The sequence below is a fragment of the Notolabrus celidotus genome, chromosome 9, assembly GCF_009762535.1.
Source record: "Notolabrus celidotus isolate fNotCel1 chromosome 9, fNotCel1.pri, whole genome shotgun sequence".
Classification (NCBI taxonomy): domain Eukaryota; kingdom Metazoa; phylum Chordata; class Actinopteri; order Labriformes; family Labridae; genus Notolabrus; species Notolabrus celidotus.
The window spans coordinates 35,379,568-35,403,929 of NC_048280.1; the positions used below are offsets into that span (position 1 = coordinate 35,379,568).

Sequence of the window (24,362 nt, forward strand, 5' to 3'; positions counted from 1 at the left end):
AGGTCTTGGACAAGCTGCAAGTGCCCCTGTCTTGTCTATCTGTAGATGCATCAGCCCTCCACCCAAGTGGTGTCCCAGATACCATACCTCCCTCTGTCCAACAGCACACCTTCTCGGGTTGGCCTTGAGCTGCCGCCTGCCACAAATGCTCCTCCCAGCTGCCACTGTGGATGATCACATCATGTAGCATGTGTCATGCTAAGATAGAAGATCCTTTAGCTTGCCATATTTCAGTTATCCTGTACTCCCTTCAGCTTAGTCTACTATCAGAGGCTACCTTGTGGCCAATTTTCCTGTTCATGGGAGATGTGATGGGTATACTCCCAGAGCACATTCTCTGGCAACATAGAGGGGGGGTTAGTCATAGGTGCCCTTCTCAGATGCCCCTACTGCCTTCATGGGACCTTTGGCCGGTCCTCAGAGCTCTTTGCATGCCTCCTTTTGAGCCAATATCTAGCATTGAACTCAGGCTTCTTTGTTCAAAAAGAGCATTTCTTTTGGCTATTGCCTCAGATAAACAAGTGAGTGAGTTGTGCACACTCTCTGTGGACCCTGCATGTCTTAAGTTTGCAGACGGGGACACAGTTGTCCATCTCATGCCGATCCCAGCTTTTCAGTCTAAGGTTTTGGCCAGACACTTTGTCTCCAGGCCCCTGGTGCTAGAGGCCCTGACAGTATCGCTAAGATTACAGCCTTATTCTAACATTCAGTGAGCTTTAATTCACGTGATGTGCAGTACTGAAGGCTGTGGGAAACAGGATGTGTGACGAATTGAGGTCAGCACTCTGCTGCTACTGAAAGGTGAACTGTCTCGGGTGGAGGTTGAAGAGAGCACGTAGCTTGTGAAACCACTGACAGGATATAACCAGCAGATACAGCTTCTCTTTGTCAGTCAGCAGAGAGAAGACTCTGTACTCTGTCGGCTCCGTGTCACAAATGAAGAAACGAGGGGGAAGACCCAGGTGCAGATTTGCTGGAACACAGGAATCTCAGACTCACAGGAATCCACATCACAAACACATCACAAGCACAATGAACCGACACGGAAGGGAGGAAACACAGAGACTAAATAGACACACTGGGTAACGAGCAAGGACACACAGGTGAGGAAAAAAAGGCACAAGTGAAGACAATCACAAAGGTGGGAAGACACAGGAAATACAATTAAACTTAATACACAAGAATTTACAACAAAATAAAACACTGAAATCCAACTCAAGACCACAGGAAATCAAAGACACATACACATGCAAGGAATTCACAGGAGAATACAAAAGAGGCAACCATTTAAGGGAAATCGACACATGAAGCAAAAGACCCTAGAAACTAAACACACCAGAACAGAGACAAGAATAACCAAAAATCGCAGAATGGACCAAACCTGTCATATCCCTTTTAGTCCCTAAAACAGAGAAAATCACCCTCATAAAACAGGGTGGGGGGAGGGGGCCAGGACGGAGGGACTCAAGTCCACACAGTCAAACAGGTAAGTTCAGGGGGTTCCCCCGGTGGCCGACCACTCGGGAAAGGCAGTTCAGGGGATGGCCTAGAGCTGCCAGGAAACCAGGGAGTGGTTAGCCAGGGAGTGGCCCTGAAGCCGGACTAGGAGCCAGGGCTGGGGTCACCCGGGTAGCCGGACCAGGAGCCAGGATTTGGGGACAGCCCTGGTTATATTGCTGAATGTCACCCGGCCTCATGAAGCATCCACCTGTCTTGGATAGAATACGCCCACAACACTCTTACCAGTTCGGCCACAGATACAGTTAGGCCCAGAAATATTTGGACAGTGACACAATCTTCATGATTTGGGCTCTGCATGCCACCACATTGGATTTGAAATGAAACAACTACAACGGAATTGAAGTGCAGACTTTAAGGTTTAATTCAAGGGGTTGAACAAAAATATATGATTAAACATGTAGGAATTGTAGCTATTTTTATACAAACGCTCCTCATTTCAGGGGCTCAGAAGTAATTGGACAAATAAACATAACCCTAAGTAAAATGTTACTTTTCAATATTTTGTTGAGAATCCTTTGCAGGCAATGACTGCCTGAAGTCTGGAACCCATGGACATCACCAAACGCTGGGTTTCCTCCTTTGTGATGCTTTGCCAGGCCTTTACTGCAGCTGTCTTCAGTTGCTGCTTGTTTGTGGGTCTTTCTGCCTTAAGTTTTGTCTTGAGCAAGTGAAATGCATGCTCGATTGGGTTGAGATCTGGTGATTGACTCGGCCATTGCAGAATATTCCACTTCTTTGCTTTAAAAAACTCCTGGGTTGCTTTTGCAGTATGTTTTGGATCATTGTCCATCTGTACTGTGAAGCGCCGTCCAATCAACTTTGCTGCATTTGGCTGAATCTGAGCAGAAAGTATATCCCTATACACTTCAGAATTCATCCGGCTGCTTCTGTCTTTTGTCACATCATCAATAAACACAAGTGACCCAGTGCCATTGGAAGCCATGCATGCCCATGCAATCACACTGCCTCCACCATGTTTTACAGAAGATGTGGTGTGCTTTGGATCATGAGCTGTTCCAATTCTTCTCCAAACTTTCTTCTTCCCATCATTCTGGTACAGGTTGATCTTAGTCTCATCTGTCCAAAGAATGCTGTTCCAGAACTGGGCTGGCTTCTTCAGGTGTTTTTTGGCAAAGTCAATTCTGGCCTTTCTATTTTTGAGGCTGATTAATGGTTTGCACCTTGTGGTGAATCCTTTGTATTTACTCTCATGAAGTCTTCTCTTTATGGTAGACTTAGATACTGATACACCTACTTCCTGGAGAGTGTTCTTCACTTGAGTGGATGTTGTGAAGGGGGTTTTTCTTCACCATGGAAAGGATTCTGCGATCATCCACCACTGTTGTCTTCCGTGGACGTCCAGGCCTTTTTGAGTTCCCAAGCTCACCAGTGCACTCTTTTTTTCTCAGAATGTACCAAACTGTTGATTTGGCCACTCCTAACATTTCTGCTATCTCTCTGATGGATTTCTTCTTTTTTTTCAGCCTCAGGATGGTCTGTTTCACCTCCATTGAGAGCTCCTTTGACCGCATGTTGTGTGTTCACAGCAACAGCTTCCAAATGCAAACGCCACACCTGGAATCAACTCCAGACCTTTTAACTGCTTAATTGATGACAGGTTAATGAGGGAAGAGCCCATGCAGCCTGGTTATTTTTTTTGCAGCCTTCTGAGTCAATTGTCCAATTACTTTTGGTCCCTTGAAAAAGAGGCGGCTGCGTATTAAAGAGCTGTAATTCCTAAACCCTTGCTCCAATTTGGATGTGAATACTCTCAAATTACAGCTGAGAGTCTGCACTTTAAGCCCATATTGATTATATAATTGTATCCTGAATATGTTTTCGTAAACAGCTAAAATAACAAAACTTGTGTCACTGTCCAAATATTTTTGGGCCTAACTGTATGTCACCTTTTATGGCTGTTTATGGTTTTCAGCCCTGTATTTCCTTACCAAGAAGAGAAGGTGGTGGTTCCTTCTGTGCAGAAACATTTGTTGCAGGGGGGCATGAAAGGTGGCCCCTAGGAGTCACCAAGTTTTGTCAGAGATTTTCGAAAGTGCTCTTGTTGACCAGTGTGACTTACCTTTCTTTTTACCACCTTCCAGTGTCTCCAGTCTCCGAGCTCCAGTGCCGCGGTGCTAAGCCGCTACCTTCCACCAACCTCAGGGTACCCGTGCCAGCTCTGTTTTTTTGTGGACAATAAATATTGGTTTCCCCCTCCTACGCAGCCTGTGGGTCCATTTAGGAACTCTGCTATAAGCAGAACACTCTGTTTTGTTTGTGAACGGTGAAGAGAGCACGTAGTTTATAAAACCACAAACAAGTTGTTACCAGCAGATACAGCTTTTTTTTTTCAGTCAGCAGAGAGAAGACTCTGTACTCTGTCGGCTCTGATCTCTTTGTAAAGGTATTTTATTAACAAGACAAAGACTTGTTTGTTGTCCATCTCTTTATCTTCAGTTTTTCCACCACAGTCTCTCTCTGTGGTTCTTCTACAAGTGAAGCAGGAAGTGGATCTGAATTCACCCGGTGAGTACTTTCTTCATTCTGCCAAACAGTCATGTCTTCATGTTGAACTGAACTCTAAATGGATCCAGATGAGCTCTCTAGTCAACAAGAAGGAAAGCTTCATCAAGCGAGGGATAATGTATAGTGAGCAGGTGGTTATGGGAAGTAGAATACCAACAGGGTGAGACAAGACAAGTGTCCACTCATACAAAACATAAGGGAAGGGGTAACCCCAGAGGTGTGCTGGCTCTCTGCCCATCTGTCCTTTCTATCTCAGGCTGTGGGTGACATGGGGAGCCAGGTGGTCCACCTTTTTCTATGTTACTGATTACATTTGTAACTGTATTTGGGTCTGGGTTATACTTTCAGGACCAAAACTTCTTCCACTGTTATATTTGATGTCCTTGAATGGTCTGTTGAGGATTTGTTTCTGACCCCCTTCTTGAGATATGTGATGTGATTTTTCACCAGAAAGTTTTATTTGTAAATGTAAGAATCACTTCCTGTATTTAAGGGGCACGTACGCCTATTACCTACAATGCTGAGAAAGGCTTTGCACTGAAACCATCTGTTGCTGTGACTGGTCTGTGCTTTGTCCAGATGAAATAGTTTAAAAGGACATTAAGTGTGTTGACATTTTTCCTATTTAGTGCTCGTCTTTCCAGATTTTGACTTTTCAGTGGTGAAAGTGATGAAGCTGAACTGATGGAGGAGCAGCTGCAGAGTGTTGTGATGGATAGTTACTGTAAAATATTTTATGTTTAATCCTATTTGTTGTACTGCTTAGAAAACAACTTCATTCTAACGTTCAGTGTGCTTTAATTCACGTGGTGTCCAGTACTGAAGGCTGTGGGAAACAGGATGTGTGACGAGGTGTGGTCAGCGCTCTGCTGCTACTAATAGATGAAGTGTCTAGGGTGAACGTTGTAGAGAACACGTAGTTTATAAAACCACAAACAAGTTGTTACCAGCAGATACAGCTTTTTTTTTTCAGTCAGCAGAGAGAAGACTCTGTACTCTGTTGGCTCTGATCTCTTTGTAAAGGTATTTTATTAACAAGACAAAGACTTGTTTGTTGTCCATCTCTTTATCTTCAGTTTTTCCACCACAGTCTCTCTCTGTGGTTCTTCTACAAGTGAAGCAGGAAGTGGATCTGAATTCACCCGGTGAGTACTTTCTTCATTCTGCCAAACATTCATGTCTTCATGTTGAACTGAACTCTAAATGGATCCAGATGAGCTCTCTAGTCAACAAGAAGGAAGGCTTCATCAAGTGAGGGATAATGTATAGTGAGCAGGTGGTTATGGGAAGTAGAATACCAACAGGGTGAGACAAGACAAGACAAGTGTCCACTCATACATGATCCCTTTTTATACGCGGCTACTAACTTAAGATACAAAAAATGTGTTAAAAACATTGATTAAAGATGATTGTATTGATTTAAATGATTTATGTTTACACTTTTTAAAAATAGTCCCAGTGATCACCACCACCGCTCATGGTTTAACTTTCTTTGGAGAGATCGCTAACCTAAAGTTTCTCTCACCTGCTCCGCTGCCGTTGCTAAAACTGCTGGACAGGATCCAATATAAATATGTGTTGTTTAGCCTGCCGAATTAGCATGCTAATGGAAATAAACGTTTCAGGCACATAGTTTACCACTATGATGCTAACGGAAGCTAATGGTTTTACCTCACCTTACGGTCTATGGTGTCAACAAGCAGAAGCTAAATGCGTCTGAACTCTTTTCCGTGGATTGATTTGACATGACGTGTGATCAGTTTGTCTCTGGTGTTGCTCATGTTAGTGAAAGTTAATAACCGTCGTCAAGGGGTTTTGACCAATCAGAATCAAGCATCTTACACAGCCGGAAGATCAGTTAGAAAGCAGAGAAATAAAGGATCACAATCAATGTGGCTCCATCCGGTGGAATAAGCAGGAATGACACTTTGTTTTTATCAGAATCAAACATTAGAAAAGCTTGTAGTAAATTTCAGGAGCACTCAGACTTGGAAGATTTTCAGAATTCATGTTTGTTCATCAGGGTTTGTGATTCTGTCAGAGTCCAACATCAGAGACCAGTATGTCCCCAACCTGGACCCAGCTGCGTGTCCTGAAAGAGTGAACAGTCTATATATGAACCAATGGAGTTCAAATCTGTAGAGATGAGTGCTGAAGAAAGGTAAGACTCTTTAAGTGAACTTCCTGTTGTTGTGTGTGAAACATTTGTAACTGTGGTTGGTGTTTTCTCTGTGAAGGTGAACCTTTGTCACTCGTGTATTTATCAGGATCCAGTAAACAGGATTGGAGGCAGAAAGAACTGTACTCAGCATGTAGTATCTTCATGTGTGTCCTGTGTTTGTAGGAGGGTCCAGCAGTGTTTCTACCAGGATCCACTACATACAATCTATCACATCAACACTGTGTGTCATTATATTATATGCACTAGATGATATTATATTTGTTCCACAGAGTTCAGAGATCAGAGGCTCCCATTGGTCAGTCTGCCCAGCAGCATCAAGAACAGCTGGACTCCATATTGATGGTGAGTATATGTACAAACACAGTTCCTCCTGAGAATCAGAGCACACACTCATTCTGTTTGGATGTTTCTGTTTCCTGATTACACTGCAAACATCATCTCTGCCTGAATTATCTTTACACTCAGTGTTTGGCTGATGGAATGAAGTCTGACATTGAGCACAATACATATATATACACACACACACACACACACACACACACACACACACACACACACACATTCAAATGTTCCCATACGTTGATAAGGGGCTTGAAACAAAGGCTGCGACAGTGCTTACAATATTGAGATTTTAATGAATCAGGCTCTATCTTTTGTTCATTCCAGTAATCCTTTTGCTTTTTTTTTTCATCGTTCTTCTCATGGAACTGCAATTCCCAACTTTAACTTCTGTCATGAAATTTAAGTCGTCATGGTGAGAAACTTAAAACAATACAGTTTTAATCATGTGATTACCACTTAAAGTGAAAGATTTGATGTTGGAACATATTGAACAAAATTAGAATTCACTTAAGCTAACTTGTCTCTATTCTCCTCTGTGCTGGAGTCTGAAAACACAAATCTTCCAATTCATCAGACACATCTTTATCCACAGCTTATTACCTCTGGAGAAAGATGGAGAAATAAATGTGACCATTCATGTACATGTGAAAAAATGCTGTAATTAGTACATTTCTGCTCTATATATCAGCATGGATTAGCAAAATTAGAGTTTTAAGCTAACATTAACTTCAGATATAAACTAGAGACTAACGCAGTATTTCAGTTAGCCAAACAAACAAATAACTTCAATTCATACACAAGCTTACTGGGAAATATGTTTACAAGTTTTGTAAAAAATATTTGATGTAATATTGGGAAATTGACTTTGTGTTAAAGTTAACATTTTGCTAACTAAAGTGGTTACAGTTAGCTAGTTGAGCTGAGTAGTTAAAGACAGAGTTTGACAATAACGTTAATAACAAAGTTTACTGTAGAAACAGCAATGTGTATCCTTCCAAAATCAATTCCATGAAAAAAGGTATTGGTATTGCCGGTCGACTCCTCAATTAAGTGCTGCTTGACCAGCTATCCTCCTAGCTTGCTCCGAGTCCAACGTGTTCCGTGTCGTGACTGTAGTGATACTGTTCTCCTCTGTAAACATGACTGCAGCTCTACTGCTGGTCCTGGATCTGATGCCCCCGGCTGAGCACCTCAATGTTGGAGAACGAGAGGGTCTCCGCCTTGCTACTTAAGGTCATGGGGAGGAAGGCTCCGACTGTGATTTGTGCATGTGCACCAAATGGCAGTTTGGAGTAAACAGCCTTCTTGGAGTCTCTATATGGGGTTCTGGAAAGGATCCCAGCTTGGGACTCAACTGTTATTCTGAGACTTTAACGCCCACATGGGCAATAGTGGAGACACCTGGAGAGGGGTGACTGGGAGGAACTTGAGTGGTTTTCTGTTACTGGACTTCTGTGCTAGTCATGATCTGTCCATAATGAACACAATGTTAGAACATAGGTTGGTTCATATGTGTATTTGGTACCAGACCCCTGAGGCCAAGGATCGATGATCGATTTTGTAGTCGTGTTATCTAATCTGCAGCTGTATGTCTTGGACACTCGGGTAAAGAGAGAAGCAGAGCTGTCAACAGATCACCACCTGATGTTGATTTGATCTGATGGCAGGGGAGGCTGCCTGACAGACCTGCTAAACCCTAACCTGTAGTGCAGGTAAACTGGGAACAACGGGTGGAGGCACCTGTCCCCTGTTCTTCAACTCCCACCTCCAGAAGGACTTCATGTGCATCCTGGAGGAGATTGGGTACATGGAATCTGAATGGATCATGTTCAAGGCCTCCATTGTGAAAGCAGTTGCTAGAAGTTGTGGCCTGTCATGGCGGCTACCCTAAAACCTGGTGAGGGAAGCTGTCAGGCTAAAGAAGGAGGCCTTTCAAGCATTTCTGGCCCAGGGGTCTCTGGAAGCAGCCGACAGCTACCAGGTGGCTAGGAGGGGTGCAGCATTGGTGGTCACGGAAGCAAAAATTCGGGTGTGGGAGGAGTTTGGGGAGGCCATGGAGGAGGACTTTCGGTTGGCCTCAAGGAAGTTCTGACATTCCGGCAGGCAGCTCAGAAAGTGAAAGCAGGGCTGGACCCAGGCTGTTCTCAGCTGGGGTGGATAACTGACCAAGACAGGGGAAATCAGCAGGCAGTGGAAGGAAAACTTTGAGGAACTCCTAAATCCAGCCGACACTTGTTCCTCTGAGGAGGCAGAGTCTGAAGACCCAGGGGAAGCCTCGTCAATATTCTTGGAGGTCGCTGAGGTAATCGAGAAGTTCCTCAGTGGCATGGTGCTGTGGGTGGATGAGATTCAGATGCTGACGGCTCTGGACATTGTTGGGTTGCCTTGGCTGACATGCCTCTTCAATGTCACGTGGAGGTCTAGGACAGTGCCTGTGGAGTGGCAGATCGGGTGGTGGTTTCCATTTTTAAAAAGGGGGATCGGAGAGTGTGCTCCAATTATTTGGGTATCACACTTCTCAGCCTCCTGAGAAAAGTTATCTCCAGGGTGCTGGAAAGGAGGCTTCGGCCAAATGTCGAACCTCGAATATAGGGGGAACAATGTGGTTTGATTGTGTTCCGCAGAAGGTCTTGTGGGAGATTCTGCGGGAGTATGGGGTGCGGGGGCTGTTAGCTATCTGATCTCTGTGGGACCAAAGTGAGAGCTGTGTCCGCATACTTGGCACAAAGTCTGGCACGTTCTCAGTGCATGTTGGCCTCCACCAGGGTTGCCCCTTGTCACTGATCCTGTGTGTAATTTTCATGGACAGCATCATAAGGTGCAACCGGGGAAGAAGGGTCTCCAGTTTGGGGACCTCTGTCTCTGCTTTTTGCAGATGATGTGGCTTCTTCGAGCTTGGACTTTCAGCAGGCATTTGGGTAGTTTGCAGATGAGCAGCTAGGATGAGAGTCAGTACCTCCAACTCTGGTTCTCTGCCGGAACACGTTGGATTGCTCTCTCTCGGTGGGGAGCGAGTCTTTGCCCCAAGTGAGGGAGTTTAAGTATCTCAGGGATTCGTGGGTGAGGGTAAAATGGAGCGTGAGATCGACAGGCGGATTAGTGCAGCGTCAGCAGTTATGAGGGTGTTGTACTGGACTGTTGAAGGGAGGAGGGAGCTGAGCTGGAAGGCAAAGCTTTCAATTTACCAGTCAGTCTACGTTCCAACCCTCACATATGGTCATGTGCTGTGGGTCTTGACCGGAAGAATAAGATCTCGGATACAAGCGACTGAAATGAGTTTCCTCTGAAGGGTGTCTGGCCTCGGCCTTAGAGAGAGGGTCAGGAGCTCAGACATCAGGAGGGAGCTCGGAGTAGAGCCGCTGCTCCTTCACATCGAATGGAGTCAGTTGAGGCAATTCAGCATTTGATAAGGCTGCCTCCCAATCGCCTCCCTTTGTTCTGGGAGGAGCTGGAAAATGTTGCCGTTGAGAGGGATATCTTGGTTGATCTTCTTGGACTGTTGCCTCCGTGACCCGACCCCGGATAAGCGGAAGTAAATGGATGGAGGGATGAAGTCAAAGTCAAAGGATCATTAGTTCCTGGTGAACAACAGGAATTAATAATGCACCCCTTATCAATTCATAAAGAAATGAATCATGAGTCATCATTACTTCATCATGAATTAAACAGTAATTCAATCGAACATTTGTAGGATCATGTAAAGTGTTTCTGAGATTTCTCCAACATAAAGTTCATTTCATAGCTACTTGATTTGTAGAAGACAGGACCATACACAGACTAAGTCCTGAAGCAGCATTGTGGCCCAGTCTCCATGCTGGACTCTGCAGACTAGCAGGCTCGCTTTCTGTCACAAATGATCTGATGTTCTATTTTGTTCTGCTCCAGCTGCTCCAGGAGAACATCATCAGTTTTGTAAAGACCGAGCTGAAGGAGATCCAGAGAGCTCTGAGTCCAGATTACCCAGAATGCTTAGAGAGTCAGAGGGAGGATGAGGATGAAGAGCAGAGGAGGAGTAGAGAGTCCTTTCTGGAGATCACTCTGCACTTCCTGAGGAGAATGAAGCAGGAGGAGCTGGCTGACTGTCTGCAGAGCAGTAAGAGGATTTGAACACATTTAACATGATGGAGAGAGGAAATGGAGACAACATGGGAGAGGTTTACATTTCAAACTCTGCTGTTAATATGATGCACACATTTGTATCACATCTATGAGCTGTGAGAAAGTGTTCACAGCTGATGAAGAGATTTCAGAGAGGAGGAAAATCAAATCCATCCTGATGTCTGAAAGTGTAAATTCATCAGACTGATAGTAGCTTCAGATCATTCATCACATTTCTCTTTTGTTCTTTCAGGAACTGTTGCTGCAGAGTGCAGACGTAAACTGAAGTCTCACCTGAAGGAGAAGTTCCAGTGTGTGTTTGAGGGGATTGCTAAAGCAGGAAACCCAACCCTCCTGAACCAGATCTACACAGAGCTCTACATCACAGAGGGAGGGACTGGAGAGGTCAATGCTGAACATGAGGTCCGACAGATTGAAGCAGCATCCAGGACCCCACACAGACCAGAGACCACCATCAGACAAGAAGAAATCTTTAAAAGCTCACCTGGAAGAGTTGAACCAATCAGAGCAGTGCTCACAAAGGGAGTGGCTGGCATCGGGAAAACAGTCTTAACACAAAAGTTCACTCTGGACTGGGCTGAACACAAAGACCACCAGGACATCCAGTTCACATTCCCCTTCACCTTCAGAGAGCTGAATGTGCTGAGAGAGAGAAAGTTCAGCTTGGTGGAACTTGTTCATCACTTCTTTAATCCAACCAGAGAAGCAGGACTCTGCAGGTTTGAAGAGATCCAGGTTGTGTTCATCTTTGACGGTCTGGACGAGTGTCGACTTCCTCTGGACTTCCACAACAATCAGATCCTGACTGATGTTACAGAGTCCACCTCAGTGGATGTGCTGCTCACAAACCTCATCAAGGGGAACCTGCTCCCCTCTGCTCGCCTCTGGATCACCACAAGACCTGCAGCAGCCAATCAGATCCCTCCCGAGTGTGTTGACATGGTGACAGAGGTCAGAGGGTTCACTGACCCTCAGAAGGAGGAGTACTTCACGAAGAGGTTCAGAGATGAGGAGCAGGCCAGCACAATCATCTCCCACATCAAGACATCCAGAAGCCTCCACATCATGTGCCACATCCCGGTCTTCTGCTGGATCACTGCTACAGTTCTGGAGGATGTGCTGAAGACCAGAGAAGGAGGAGAGCTACCCAAGACCCTGACTCAGATGTACATCCACTTCCTGGTGGTCCAGTCCAAACTGAAGAGCATCAAGTATGATGGAGGAGCTGAGACTGATCCACTCTGGAGTCCAGAGAGCAGGGAGATGATCCAGTCTCTGGGAAAACTGGCTTTTGAGCAGCTGCAGAAAGGAAACCTGATCTTCTATGAGTCCGACCTGACAGAATGTGACATCGATATCAGAGCAGCCTCAATGTACTCAGGAGTGTTCACACAGATCTTTAGAGAGGAGAGAGGACTGTACCAGGACCAGGTGTTCTGCTTCATCCACCTGAGCGTTCAGGAGTTTCTGGCTGCTCTTCATGTCCATCTGACCTTCACCAAGTCTGGACTCAACCTGATGGAAGAAAAACAACCAACGTCCCTGATCTCTAAAATCTTTAGACACAAACCTAAACTGAAACGTCTCCATCAGAGTGCTGTGGACCAGGCCTTACAGAGTCCAAACGGACACCTGGACTTGTTCCTGCGGTTCCTCCTAGGTCTTTCACTGCAGACCAATCAGACTCTCCTGAAAGGTCTGCTGACACAGACAGGAAGTAGCTCACAAACCAATCAGGAAACAGTCCAGTACATCAAAATGAAGATCAGTGAGGATCTGTCTGCAGAGAGAAACATCAACCTGTTCCACTGTCTGAATGAACTGAATGATCGTTCTCTAGTGGAGCAGATCCAACGGTCCCTGAGATCAGGACGTCTCTCCACAGAGAAACTGTCTCCTGCTCAGTGGTCAGCTCTGGTCTTCATCTTACTGTCCTCAGAGAAAGATCTGGACGTGTTTGACCTGAAGAAATACTCTGCTTCAGAGGAGGCTCTTCTGAGGCTGCTGCCAGCGATCAAAGCCTCCAACAAAGCTGTGTGAGTTCATGAGTGAGACATTTGAAGTAGAATTAATTCTGTTCATGACAACTGAAACCATTTGTTTGTTCTCATCATCTTCTTCAGGCTGAGTGGATGTAACCTGTCAGAGAGAAGCTATGAAGCTCTGTCCTCAGTCCTCAGCTCACAGTCCTCCAGTCTGAGAGAGCTGGACCTGAGTAACAACGACCTGAAGGATTCAGGAGTAAAATCGCTGTCTGCAGGACTGAAGAGTCCTCACTGTAAACTGGAAACTCTCAGGTCAGTTTGACACTGATTGTCAAGTGTTACACTCTCTCTCTCTCTGATATATGTGTGTGTGTGTGTATATATATACACATACATACATACATACATACATACATACATATATATATATATATATATATATATATATATATATATATTTATTGTGACATCATGAGAGGTTTCTAGAGTGGTAAGAGGTGGGAAAGTGTAAAAACAATCCAAAAACAGTCTCAGGTCAGGTTCAACAAAAGGAGGGGTTTATTTAACCACAGGTGCAATCACAAAATAAAGTTAACTCAGGTAATCTTCAAACAAGGTCTCAACGTTAACTTAAAACATCCCGGAGGAGAAAAGATTTCCTTTTAAAAGTAATCAAAAAAATTGTCCAGTTCAACTTAAAGTCTCTGTTATCAAAAACGGGTTCCTTTCAGTCACTTCCCTTTGCTCAGTTCCCAGTGCTCTTTCTCCTCTCCCAGCCGTGTGCTCTCCTCTCCCAGACTGACTTCCAGCTCCTTTGTCCTGCCTTAATCAAGGCTCTTAAGCACCTGCAGCTGTCCAGGGAGTGGTGGCTGCTGGGAGTTGTAGTGTGCTTACTGGCGGCCATTTTGTCTGGTTGCTGATAGTCATGGGCTGTTTCCGAAATCGCCTACTATACTAGCAGTACATACTGATATGTCCAAAATTCAGTATGTAGTAAGTAGTATGTGAACAAGAGCAAAATCTGCAGTAAGCCAAAACTCCCCGGATGTCTACTGATACGGGAAAATATCTCAGTATGCATCGGACCAGTCTGCCTCGCGTACTGTTTCCCATAATGCATAGCGCTCGTTCTGCTTTTTCTTTTTCCTCATTTTTTGACGGGAGGAAATCTGTTTTTGGATGCTGTGAAAGTTATCAAATTACATATAAACCATGGATGGATGCTAAATAAGCATTTTATTTATCGGCTTCGCCGTTGTTTAATTCCGCTTTCCGAAACCGGAAATCCAGCGAAGTCTGGCTCAGCATGCTGCATGACAGATCGGACAGAACAGTCATACTACAGACTAAATTCAAACGCAGTATGTAGTAGGCAATACCTACTGCCTACTACATTAGTAAGCAGTATGTAGCAGGCCGTTTCGGAAACAGCCCATGGATTACATAGCACCCATCCACAACTTGTCCCCTTGTGATGCCACACTATATATATATATATATATTAGGGGTGCAACAATACGTGTATCTGTATTGAACCATTTGATACAGTGGTCGCGGTTCGGTACGCCCTATGAACTGAACAATACGCAATTTTATATTTATTTGATCAACTTCTGACTAGGCGTTCTGTGCTGAAAGTTCAGTGGATCTGCACTCGACTCCTCCAGACTGCATTGTCGAGCGCAGGTCCACTAAACTGTGCAATCCTCCCACATTCATTCAGTCCAAGCTGGTCACGTTTGTTTTAACTGTGCTTCATCTGGAAATATATATTTTGCCATATGACGGTCTGCTGTGTTCATATGTTCACGTATGTGTGTGTGTAAGCGCGCAGTTTAAAATTAATGCAGGGACTCATATGAGAGGTTGTTATAGAAACAGGAAATGACGTCGAGCTGTCGGGTCCTGTCCAATCACTTACAAGAACTGCTGTCTATATCCTTTCCCTGTTGTGAAATGTTGTTGTGAAATGTGAAATTTTGCTGTGTTTTTTGAAATGTTGTTGGTCATGAAAGCTCCATCATAGGGATACAAATTATTAGTCGAAGAATAAACAAGTGGGAACAATGAATTCCTTGGCATTCATGTCCTTAAAATGAGAGCATTTTTGTCAAATGTTCACATATCTTTCAGGATCACTGGATGTAACCTTTCAAAGAGAAGCTGTGAAGCTCTGTCCTCAGTCCTCAGCTCACAGTCCTCCATTCTGAGAGAGCTGGACCTGAGTAACAATGACCTGAAGGATGCAGGAGTAAAGCTGCTGTCTGCAAGACTGAAGAGTCCTCACTGTAAACTGGAAACTCTCAGGTCAGTCTGAGACTGATTGTAGAGTGTCACTCTCTCACAGCCATTACCTTAACTATTTGTAGCTGACATGAGAATGAACACCTCTCATAACGCTGCTGTTTCTCAGTCATCAGTGAGGACATGTCAGAGGGAACAACAAATTCAGTCAGGCTCTATTAAGGCTGTTTGACAAAAAACATTCACAGAGAACTGCATCAAAGAGCCAATAATACTATGTTGGACAAGCTTGAATATTACTATACATGTCTTTGATTTCTTCTGAATAATAGAGCATTTTTGTCAAATGTCGGTGTCATTCAGGTTTACTGGATGTAACCTGTCAGAGAGAAGCTGTGAAGCTCTGTCCTCAGTCCTCAGCTCACAGTCCTCCAGTCTGAGAGAGCTGGACCTGAGTAACAACGACCTGAAGGATTCAGGACTGGACCTGCTGTCTGCTGGACTGAAGAGTCCTCACTGTAAACTGGAAACTCTCAGGTCCGTTTGAGACTGATTGTAAAGAGCCCCTCTCTCACAGCCATTACCTTAACTATTTGTAGCTGACATCAAGATTAAAAATCTCATGATCCTGATATTTTTCAGGTCATCAGTGAGGACATTTCAGAGGGAACACACAATTCAGTCAGGCTCTATTAAGGCCGTTTGACAAAAAACATTACCACAGAACTGCATGAAAGAGCCAATAATGCTTTGTTGGAAAAATTGGAATAAAACTGAACATTACTTTGATTTCTTCCTAAATTAAGGAGCATGTTTGTCCAATGTCCATGTATTTCAGGTTTAATAGATGTAACCTGTCAGAGAGAAGCTGTGGAGCTCTGTCCTCAGTCCTCACCTCACAGACCACCAGTCTGAGAGAACTTGACCTGAGTAACAACGACCTGCAGGATTCAGGAGTGATGCTGCTGTCTGCAGGACTGGAGAGTGTAAACTGTAAACTGGATACTCTCAGGTCAGGTTTCCTGCTCATCATGCATCAGCTTATATGTTTAGAAATAGTAATAATTAGTAGAATTTTGCTTATTCTATGATATTTTTCCCAAACTCCAGGCTGTCAGGATGTCTGATCACAGATGAAGGCTGTGCTTCTCTGGCCTCGGCTCTGAGCTCCAACCCCTCCCACCTTAGAGAGCTGGACCTGAGCTACAACCATCCAGGAGACACGGGACTGGAGCTTCTGTCTGCTGGTCTGGAGGACCCGCTCTGCAGACTGGATACACTGAGGTATAACAGACCACAAGAACTCAAACACTGAATGTGCAGAAGAAAACATCTCATTCACTGAAACACATCTTGTTTAGTTTAATTCTTTAAGAGCAGTGATTGGGCCCGACTCAGACTCTCACTAGATGTCAATGAACTGATAATCTTTGACGATCAGCTGATTGATAAGGTAACCTACAGCTGCCCTGTCTTCTTAAAATGACGTTTAAACTCATCTGATTTCTGACAGTTACTACGTTTAGAAAGAATTAAGAGGCCGACTGAACCAGCTTCTCTGTCAGCATGGATAGTAAAGGTTGTGAATTAAGATACATGAGGACTCTCATCAGTGTTGACACCTTACGTCTCTGTAAAATGTCCTCTGATAGTTCTTTTGTTTTTTTTTTCAACATGTCATCATGTAGTACACTATCATCAGAGCATCATAACTATTAAACATTTGTAGTAATATACAGAGCTAATCTCCAGGAGAGCGTATTTACTGGATCTGAAATGTACTGCTCTCCTAACTGTACACTTGTCTTACAATCTAATTGCTCCTCTAAACAGCAACTTTCAGTGTTCTCCTGAAAGCTGTCACGTTGTCCTGAACTGCAGAAACTCCCTGGTCCCATTGCCTCTCCTCTCAAAGGAGGAAGTGGTTGATGATGTTTTTAAGGGCAGGAGCTGGAAACCTTTAAAATATGAAGAGACATTTTGAAATGTTCTTGTTCCTCAGTGTGCAATTTCTAGATGAAGGTTAACATCTAGTTGAATGATGAAACCACACCAAAGTTCAACTCTCCAACAGATCTGTTCTTTTATTGGTCCATAGAGGCAAACATCAGCACTCCTGGCTGACATTGGAATGTCTTCTCTTCTTGATTTGATTGTCTGTTTGTTTGGTGAGCCATCGAACCCTCAGAGCTCCAGAGAAACGCCTCCTTCATATATTCCCCCTCAGTGAACGCCTCTCCATAGTCTGCAGTGCACTGAGCAGTGGTATGGCTGCCTTTGGTAGGGGGAGGCTGTTAGCTTCAGTCCCAGACCTCCACACAGCACGTTTGATGAATTCCTCCTCAGAAGATTTCTCCAGCTCTGTCTCAAAGTGGCGTTTAACACCAGACGTTCAGCAGACGACATTTTGAAGACATAAAGTACACACATCACGGTCCTTCAGAAACACACACACACTCTTCTGTCCACAGGGTTCTGTACAGAGTCCTGTACAGAGTCTGCACTCTGAAAAAGAAGAGGATAGATTGAAGTGAATCTCAGCATGAACAGAACTAAGGAAGTTACAGGTGTTAGAAACATGGATTCAAAGGACTGGCTGCAGAACTGGGTTAAACAATGAGATCAAACAGTATTCATTTAAGCCAGGGGTGTCAAACATGCGGCCAGCGGGCCAAAACCGGCCCGCCAGAGGTTTCAATCCGGCTCGCGGAACGACTTTGCAAAGTGAAAAAATGACAGATTAGACATTAACTGCAATTTTTCAATAAAAGTAACTACTATTTCAAATTTGTCCTCTGGGGGTTGCATAAAAACATAGCGCTGAGGGAGCGCACCTGAACAGCACTTTTTTTTTACCGGGACTTTTTTTCTCAAAGTGAGAAAATAGATGACTTTCTGTTTGCATAATTCAACAGCTGTTTTTGTAGAAAGATGGCTCATTAAATGTGAACATTTTCAGAATGTACTTGTACCTTTTTGCACTAAAACAAAGGGAAAATTTTGAGTTGTCGTTATTTATAGGTTATTATGTTGTGATTTCACTGGTCTGGCCCACTTCAGATCAACTTGGGCTGTATGTGGCCCCTGAACCGAAATGAGTTTGACGTCCCTGATTTAAGCACTTCCATCCTATCAGCTTAGATGATCTGATTTCAGACACACATTTCAGCTTCTGATAAAAACACTGTGGAGACTAGGGCTGTGCCATATACCAGTGATGATAATACGGGTATACATTTTCATGTGATAAAAGAATAGTCATATCGTGGTATTCTACCTGCTTAAAGTTTTTACTGAATACTCATTTGTCTTGAGCTTATGATGGTTAAAAGAAGTAGAATCAAGCTGGAGCTGTGACTCGTAGTCAGAGAAGCGACCGTAAGCTCTTCACAGAATTATTAGAAAAGCTGAATGTAACTTCGGGGTGATGAATGAACACTATTTCCAACAATTCTTCACAACAAAGGTTCTCACTTTTTATGTTTTTGGAGTGCCCTTATTTTGAAACATCCATATCAGGAAATGGGATGATTTCAGCAGCAGCAGGAACTTAGCACAAATCCATAAACTTTTAAAATAATAGATAGAGATAATAAAATGAAGGTTTCCAGCTGCGGCATGTGTGCCTATGATGACTCTCCTCACACAGACCAATGTCATTTTACATTACAAAGATCTCCTCTCCTCTCAGTCAATGTTTAGTGTCAGATAAATCAGCCTTGGAGAACATGGCTGCAATAAGTGACAGAGACAGCTGAGAGACAGAGTGATGGAGACAGCTGGCTCAGATGAGTTTCTGCCTGTTTCTCTGTCACAGGGACAAACTGAGGAACACTGCTTCATGTTGAACAGCAGGTAGGACTCATGTTGGACTGAACATCACTCTGACTGTGTTTCTTCCTCCAGGGTGGACCATGGTGGAGAGCAGTGGTTAAAACCTGGACTGAAGAAGTGTAAGTGTGGAATCAGTTTGACTCATGATGACCAAACAGCAGACTGTCAGCTAACAAAGAATAAAGCCTTCAGGTGTGTCTGATGATAAACTGCTGCTGTGTTGTGTCTTTGTCTCTCCATCAGATGTCTGTGAACTCACTCTGGACTCAAACACAGCACACAGACGGCTCAGACTGTCTGAAGACAACAGGGAGGTGACACGTGTGAGAGAGGATCAGTCATATCCTGATCATCCAGACAGATTTGACTTCTGGAATCAGCTGCTGTGCAGAGATGGTCTGACTGGTCGCTGTTACTGGGAGGTCGAGTGGAGAGGAGAGGTTTATATATCAGTGAGTTACAGAGGAATCAGAAAGAAGGGAGGCAGTGATGACTGTGTGTTTGGATCTAATGATCAGTCCTGGAGTCTGATTGGCTCTGATGAAGGTTACTCTGTCCGTCACGGTAACTTAAAAACAGTCTTCCCTCCCTACTCGCCCTCCGACTCTGACAGAGTAGCAGTGTATGTGGACTGTCCTGCTGGCACTCTGTCCTTCTACAGAGTCTCCTCTGACTCTCTGATCCACCTCCACACCTTCAGCACCTCCTTCACTGAACCTCTGTATCCTGGGTTTGGGTTGTGGTCTTATGGTTCCTCTGTGTGTGTGTGTCTTCTGTGTAGCAGGGAGAGTCTCCTCCTCTCTACACAAACACTTGTCACACAAAACAGCTGCTGAAGAACAGTCTCCCCACTGCACACACACACACACACACACACACACACACACACACACACACACACACACACACACACACACACTAACATCAACTGATCATGTCACTGTTTCTGTATGAAACTGTGAGCTTCTCCTGGATGTCTGAGCTCCTGACCCTACCTCTAAGGTTGAGCCCTGACACCCTGCTGAGAAAGCTAATTTCAGCAGCTTGTATTCACGATCTTCTTCCTTTGGTCACCACACACAGCTCGTGGAGTGTAGATTGACCAGTAAGTTGAGAGCTTTTACTCCTGGTTCAGCTCTCTCTTCACCACAACAGACCGGTACAGCTTCCGCATCACTGCCGTCTGTCAATCTCGCTCAATTTTCCCTTCACACATGAACAAGACCATGACATACTTAAACTCCTCCGCATGGGGCAAAAACTCCCCACCGACCTGGAGTGGGCAATCCACGCTTTTCAAATGGAGAACCATGGCCTCACATTCGGCTTCAAACAATCCCAGTGTGAGCTGAAGCCAATAGGACCACATCATCTGCAAAGAGCAGAGATGGGATGCTGAGGTCACCAAACAAGACACTGTCCGCCACTTGGCTGCGCTTAGAAATTCTGTCCATTAAAGTTATGAACAGAACTGGTGACAAAGGGCAGCCCTGACAGAGTCCAACCCCAACTGGGAACAAATTTGCCTTACTGCCGGCAATGCGAACCAAACTCTGGCTCCGACAATACAGAGATTGAATGGCCCGTAGCGACAGGCCATCCACTCCATATTCCCCCCAGAGGATACCTTGGGGGACACAGTTATAAGACTTTGGGCAAACTCCCATGACCTCTCCAGCACCTTTGTGAGGGTATAGAGCTGGTCCAGTGTTTCAAGGCCAGGACAAAAACCACATTGTTCCTCCTGAATCTGAGGTTCAACCAACAGCAGGACTCTCCTATTCAGCACCCTGGAAGAGACCTTCCCAGGAGAGCTGAGGAGTGTAATCCCCCTATAATTACGACTCACCCTCTGGTCCCCTTTCTTAACAATGGGACCAGTCTGCCACTCCAGAGGCACTGTCCCCATGTTGCAGAGGCATGTCAACCAGGACAACCATTCAACATCTGGAGCCTTGAGGAACTCAGGGCAGATCTCATCCATGCTACTGCAGAGTTGTTTAGCTGTCAGCTGCCTCTGGAGTCCCACAAGCCAACCACACCCTGTAGGACTCCTTCTTTAGCTTGACGGCATCCTTTATTTATGGAACAAGGTCCATTTGAACTCCATGTGCGCGGCCACCTTCAGGACCGGGCCAAAGCTCTGCTGGAGGTGGGAGTTGAAGACCAGCCTGACAGGATCCCAGCAAACCAGCACTGTCCATTTAGGTCTGCCAGGTCTCTCCAGCATCCTCTCCAACCACCTGATCCAACTCACCACCAGGTGGTGATCAGTTGACAGCTCTGCTACTCTCTTCACCCGAGTGCCCAGAACATACGGCCGCAGATCAGCCGATATGACTACAAAGTCGATCAGTGATCTGCGACCTAGGGTGTCCTGGTGCCACGTGCACTTACAAACACCCTTATGTTCGAACATGGTGTTCGTTATGGACAAACTGTGACTTGCACAGAAGTCCAGTAACTGAACACCACTCAGGTTCAGATAAGCTAGGCCATTCTTCCCAATCATTCCCCTCCAGGTTACTCAGTCATTGCCCAAGTGACAGTGAAGTTCCCCAGCAGGACGATGGACTCCCCAGTAGGGACGCCTTCCAGCAGCCGTCCCAAGGACGCCAAAAAGGGTGGGCACTCTGCACTGCTATTTGATGCATAAGCACAAACAACAGTCAGGACCCATTCCCCAACGGGACACAACCCTTCTTTCACCAGGGAAAACTCCAACACACAGGCAGAGAGCTTGGGAACTATAGGGACGCCCACACCTGTCCTCTGCCTCTCACCTGTCCTCTGCCTCTCACCTGGAGCAACTCCAAAAAAGAAGAGGGTCCAACCCCACTTGAGAAGGTTGGATCCAGAACCTGAGCTGTGCACTGAGGTAAGCCCAACCATATCTAGCCAGTATCTCTCAACCTCCTGCACAAACTCAGGTTCCTTCCACACCAGAAAGGTGACGTGCCATGTCCTAAATGCCAGTTTCCATAACCAAGGATCAGACTGCCAAGGTCTTTGCCTGTGGCTGCTTCCCAATCCACAATACACCGGACCCCATTGGCTCCTCCTGCGGGTGGTGAGCCCACAGGGAGATGAACCCATGTCACCTATTTGGGCTGGGCCTGACCCTGCACCATTGGTGAAGGCCTGGCTCCAGGGAGGGGCTCTTGTGGTCCTCTGGACAAGGGTTTGTTTTACAAATAAAATGCTAACTTTCATCTGAAAAGAGGACTTGGGATTACTGCAGCCGTCTAGTTTTTTTTTTTTTTTTGCCCAGGTAGACTCTTCTGACATTGTCTCTGGTTCAGGAGTGTCTTGATATTAAGAATGGGAGTGCAGGTGTAGTCTCTTTCCTGAAGACATCTGTGTGTGGTGGCTCTTGATGCCCTGACTTCAGCCTCAGTCCACTCCTCGTGAACTTTCCTCAAATTCTTGAATGGGTTTAGTTTGACAGTCTTTCTTGTAATATGCTTGAGTACAGCTCTCTATGAACAGCCAGCTTCTTTAGCAGTGACCTTCTGTGGCTTCCCCTCCATGAACGTCTTCTGGATGACTGTCGAGGCAGCAGTCTTCCCCATAATAGTGTCCCGACTCACCCAGACTAAGGGACCATTTAAAGGCTCAGGAAACCTTTGCAGGTGTTTCCAGCTCATCAGCTGATTAGAGTGTGACATCATTAGTTTGCAATATTTCACTTTGTAACAGTAATCTTATGAGATACCAAATCTGGGGTTTTCATTAACTGTATAATCATCACAATTAAAATAAATGAACGTTTGAAATATTTCACTCTGTGTGTACTGAATCTGTTTAATACATGAATTTCACTTTGGATTGAACTGCTGAATAAATGAACTTTTCACCCTATTCTAATGTATTGAAATGATCCTGTATCTGCTGCTCTATGTCCTCCAGCTCCTGTGGAGTAGAAAACTCATCTGAAATCCTGCATGTAGCTTGACATGATAGAGTCATCATGGCCAGAATCTTCATCACAAAGGGCCCGATCTACTGAAGGTTTGCGTGTATAAAAACACATGCCAACTTGATAGCGCACGCAAAGCTGACGTACTAACCGGGAGCACCGAGGATTGCGTCTGTCAAATGAGCAAAATAGCACTCGCTATCCATTTAGCTTGTTTATGTAGCCCTGTACAAAATCATTTAGGTTACAGTGCATAAAATCCAATGTTAAAAGTATAATAAATAGTTGTATTAAAAGTTCATAATATGTACAAGAGAATGTTCATAAGATTAAAACTGTTTAAAATAAGTATGTGTTGGAAAAAGGGAATAAATATAATACTTTCAGCTTAATACATTTGACTATTCACAGTTAAAAGATAAAGTATCTACAAAGGTTTTAAGTTCATTTAAAACATTTGTGATCAGGAAGAAAGGAGAGATAAAGAAGCAGTTTAGTTTGTGTGTAATCCAGTCCCTCCAGGATTTCGCGGGATTGTTTTGTGATTGTTGCGGCCCGAAAAGCCTGAATTTGCGACAGCTTTTTGAAAAAATTGCGGTGAAAGTTGCGATTTTTTTTTCTTTTTTCCCCCGAATAACATCTCAGGGGCAAGTAAATACGCTAAATTACACTTGTTTTTAGAAAACATTCTTGATGTGGCCACTGTGACTGTATTTTGATTCTCTTGATTCTCAGAAAATTGCCATGAAAGGACTGTATTGCACATTTACGACGGTCCCTGAATGCACCTCGCAGCGACAGAGGCACAGACAGTCTCTACTGAACAACTTACCAAGTGCAGACATTATCATTGGTGGTGATTTTAACACCGTTCTCGATTCTCCTCTAGACAGAACAAGCAAGGGAGGAAAACCCAAAACATCTCAAGCAGCAAGGACCCTAAAACAGTATATGGAGGACTACGGCCTCGGAGATAGCTGGAGGATAAACCATCAGTCAGAAAGAAAGTACACCTTTTTCTCACAAGTACACCACACATTCTCGAGAATCGACTACTTCTTAACTAGTAATTCACTTCAATCAGTCATTACAGAGACACATATACACCCCACAATCATTAGCGATCATGCTGCAGTATCGTTAAATCTAAATATTAATACGCAACAGAAACCCTCCATCAGATGGAGACTCAATACATTATTGTTAAAAGATGATGACTTCAATCAGTTCTTCAACCAAGAATGGTCATTTTTCTTGGAAACAAATGACTCCCCAAACATCTCGCCTACACTGCTATGGGAAACCGCCAAAGCGGTATTACGTGGCAGAATCATTTCATTTTCATCCTACAAACAGAAGAAAGAAGTACTAAGAGAAAATAATTTACAATCAAAAATAGTAGAAATAGAAACTCTATATGCTGAAAAACCAACAGAAAGCCTTCTTGGTGAGATCAGGAGACTCAAACTGGAGCTAAATGAAATTATCAATAAAAAAACCACCTTCCAGCTAGAAAGACTAAGACTCAATGACTATCAAAATAGCAACAAATCAACTAAATATCTGGCTAATCTAATCAAACAGAACAAAGAAAAAGCAACCATCTCATGTATCAAAGACTCTACAGGTAAACCTCTCCACAACAACAATGAAATCAATGACGTGTTTAAGGAATTCTATAGAAAACTAT

General features: G+C 44.4%; 1 protein-coding gene and 1 long non-coding RNA gene across 2 annotated transcripts; one reads left to right on the top strand and one right to left on the bottom strand.

Moving 5' to 3' along the window:
* Positions 1-6,098: 6,098 nt before the first annotated feature.
* LOC117818638 (NACHT, LRR and PYD domains-containing protein 12-like) lies at positions 6,099-19,589 on the top strand. The gene is made up of 11 exons (XM_034691589.1): positions 6,099-6,208; positions 6,499-6,571; positions 10,457-10,664; positions 10,923-12,726; positions 12,814-12,987; positions 14,809-14,982; positions 15,283-15,456; positions 15,758-15,931; positions 16,030-16,203; positions 18,826-18,872; positions 18,997-19,589. The coding sequence occupies exons 1-11, from the start codon at positions 6,171-6,173 to the stop codon at positions 19,587-19,589; spliced, it is 3,633 nt and encodes a 1,210-aa protein (XP_034547480.1). The 5' UTR covers positions 6,099-6,170.
* Positions 16,978-18,497, bottom strand: LOC117818396. Its single transcript, XR_004632352.1, has 2 exons — positions 18,394-18,497; positions 16,978-17,424 (listed from the first exon to the last, which is right to left on the bottom strand). It is a non-coding gene; the product is annotated as an uncharacterized LOC117818396 (long non-coding RNA).
* Positions 19,590-24,362: the final 4,773 nt, after the last annotated feature.

Coding starts and splice junctions, on each gene's coding strand:
- LOC117818638 (XM_034691589.1), top strand. CDS start 6,171: ATGGAGTTCAAATCTGTAGAGATGAGTGCTGAAGAAAG. Junction 6,209..6,498: donor GAGATGAGTGCTGAAGAAAG/GTAAGACTCTTT, acceptor TTTGTTCCACAG/AGTTCAGAGATCAGAGGCTC. Junction 15,932..16,029: donor TGTAAACTGGATACTCTCAG/GTCAGGTTTCCT, acceptor CCCAAACTCCAG/GCTGTCAGGATGTCTGATCA.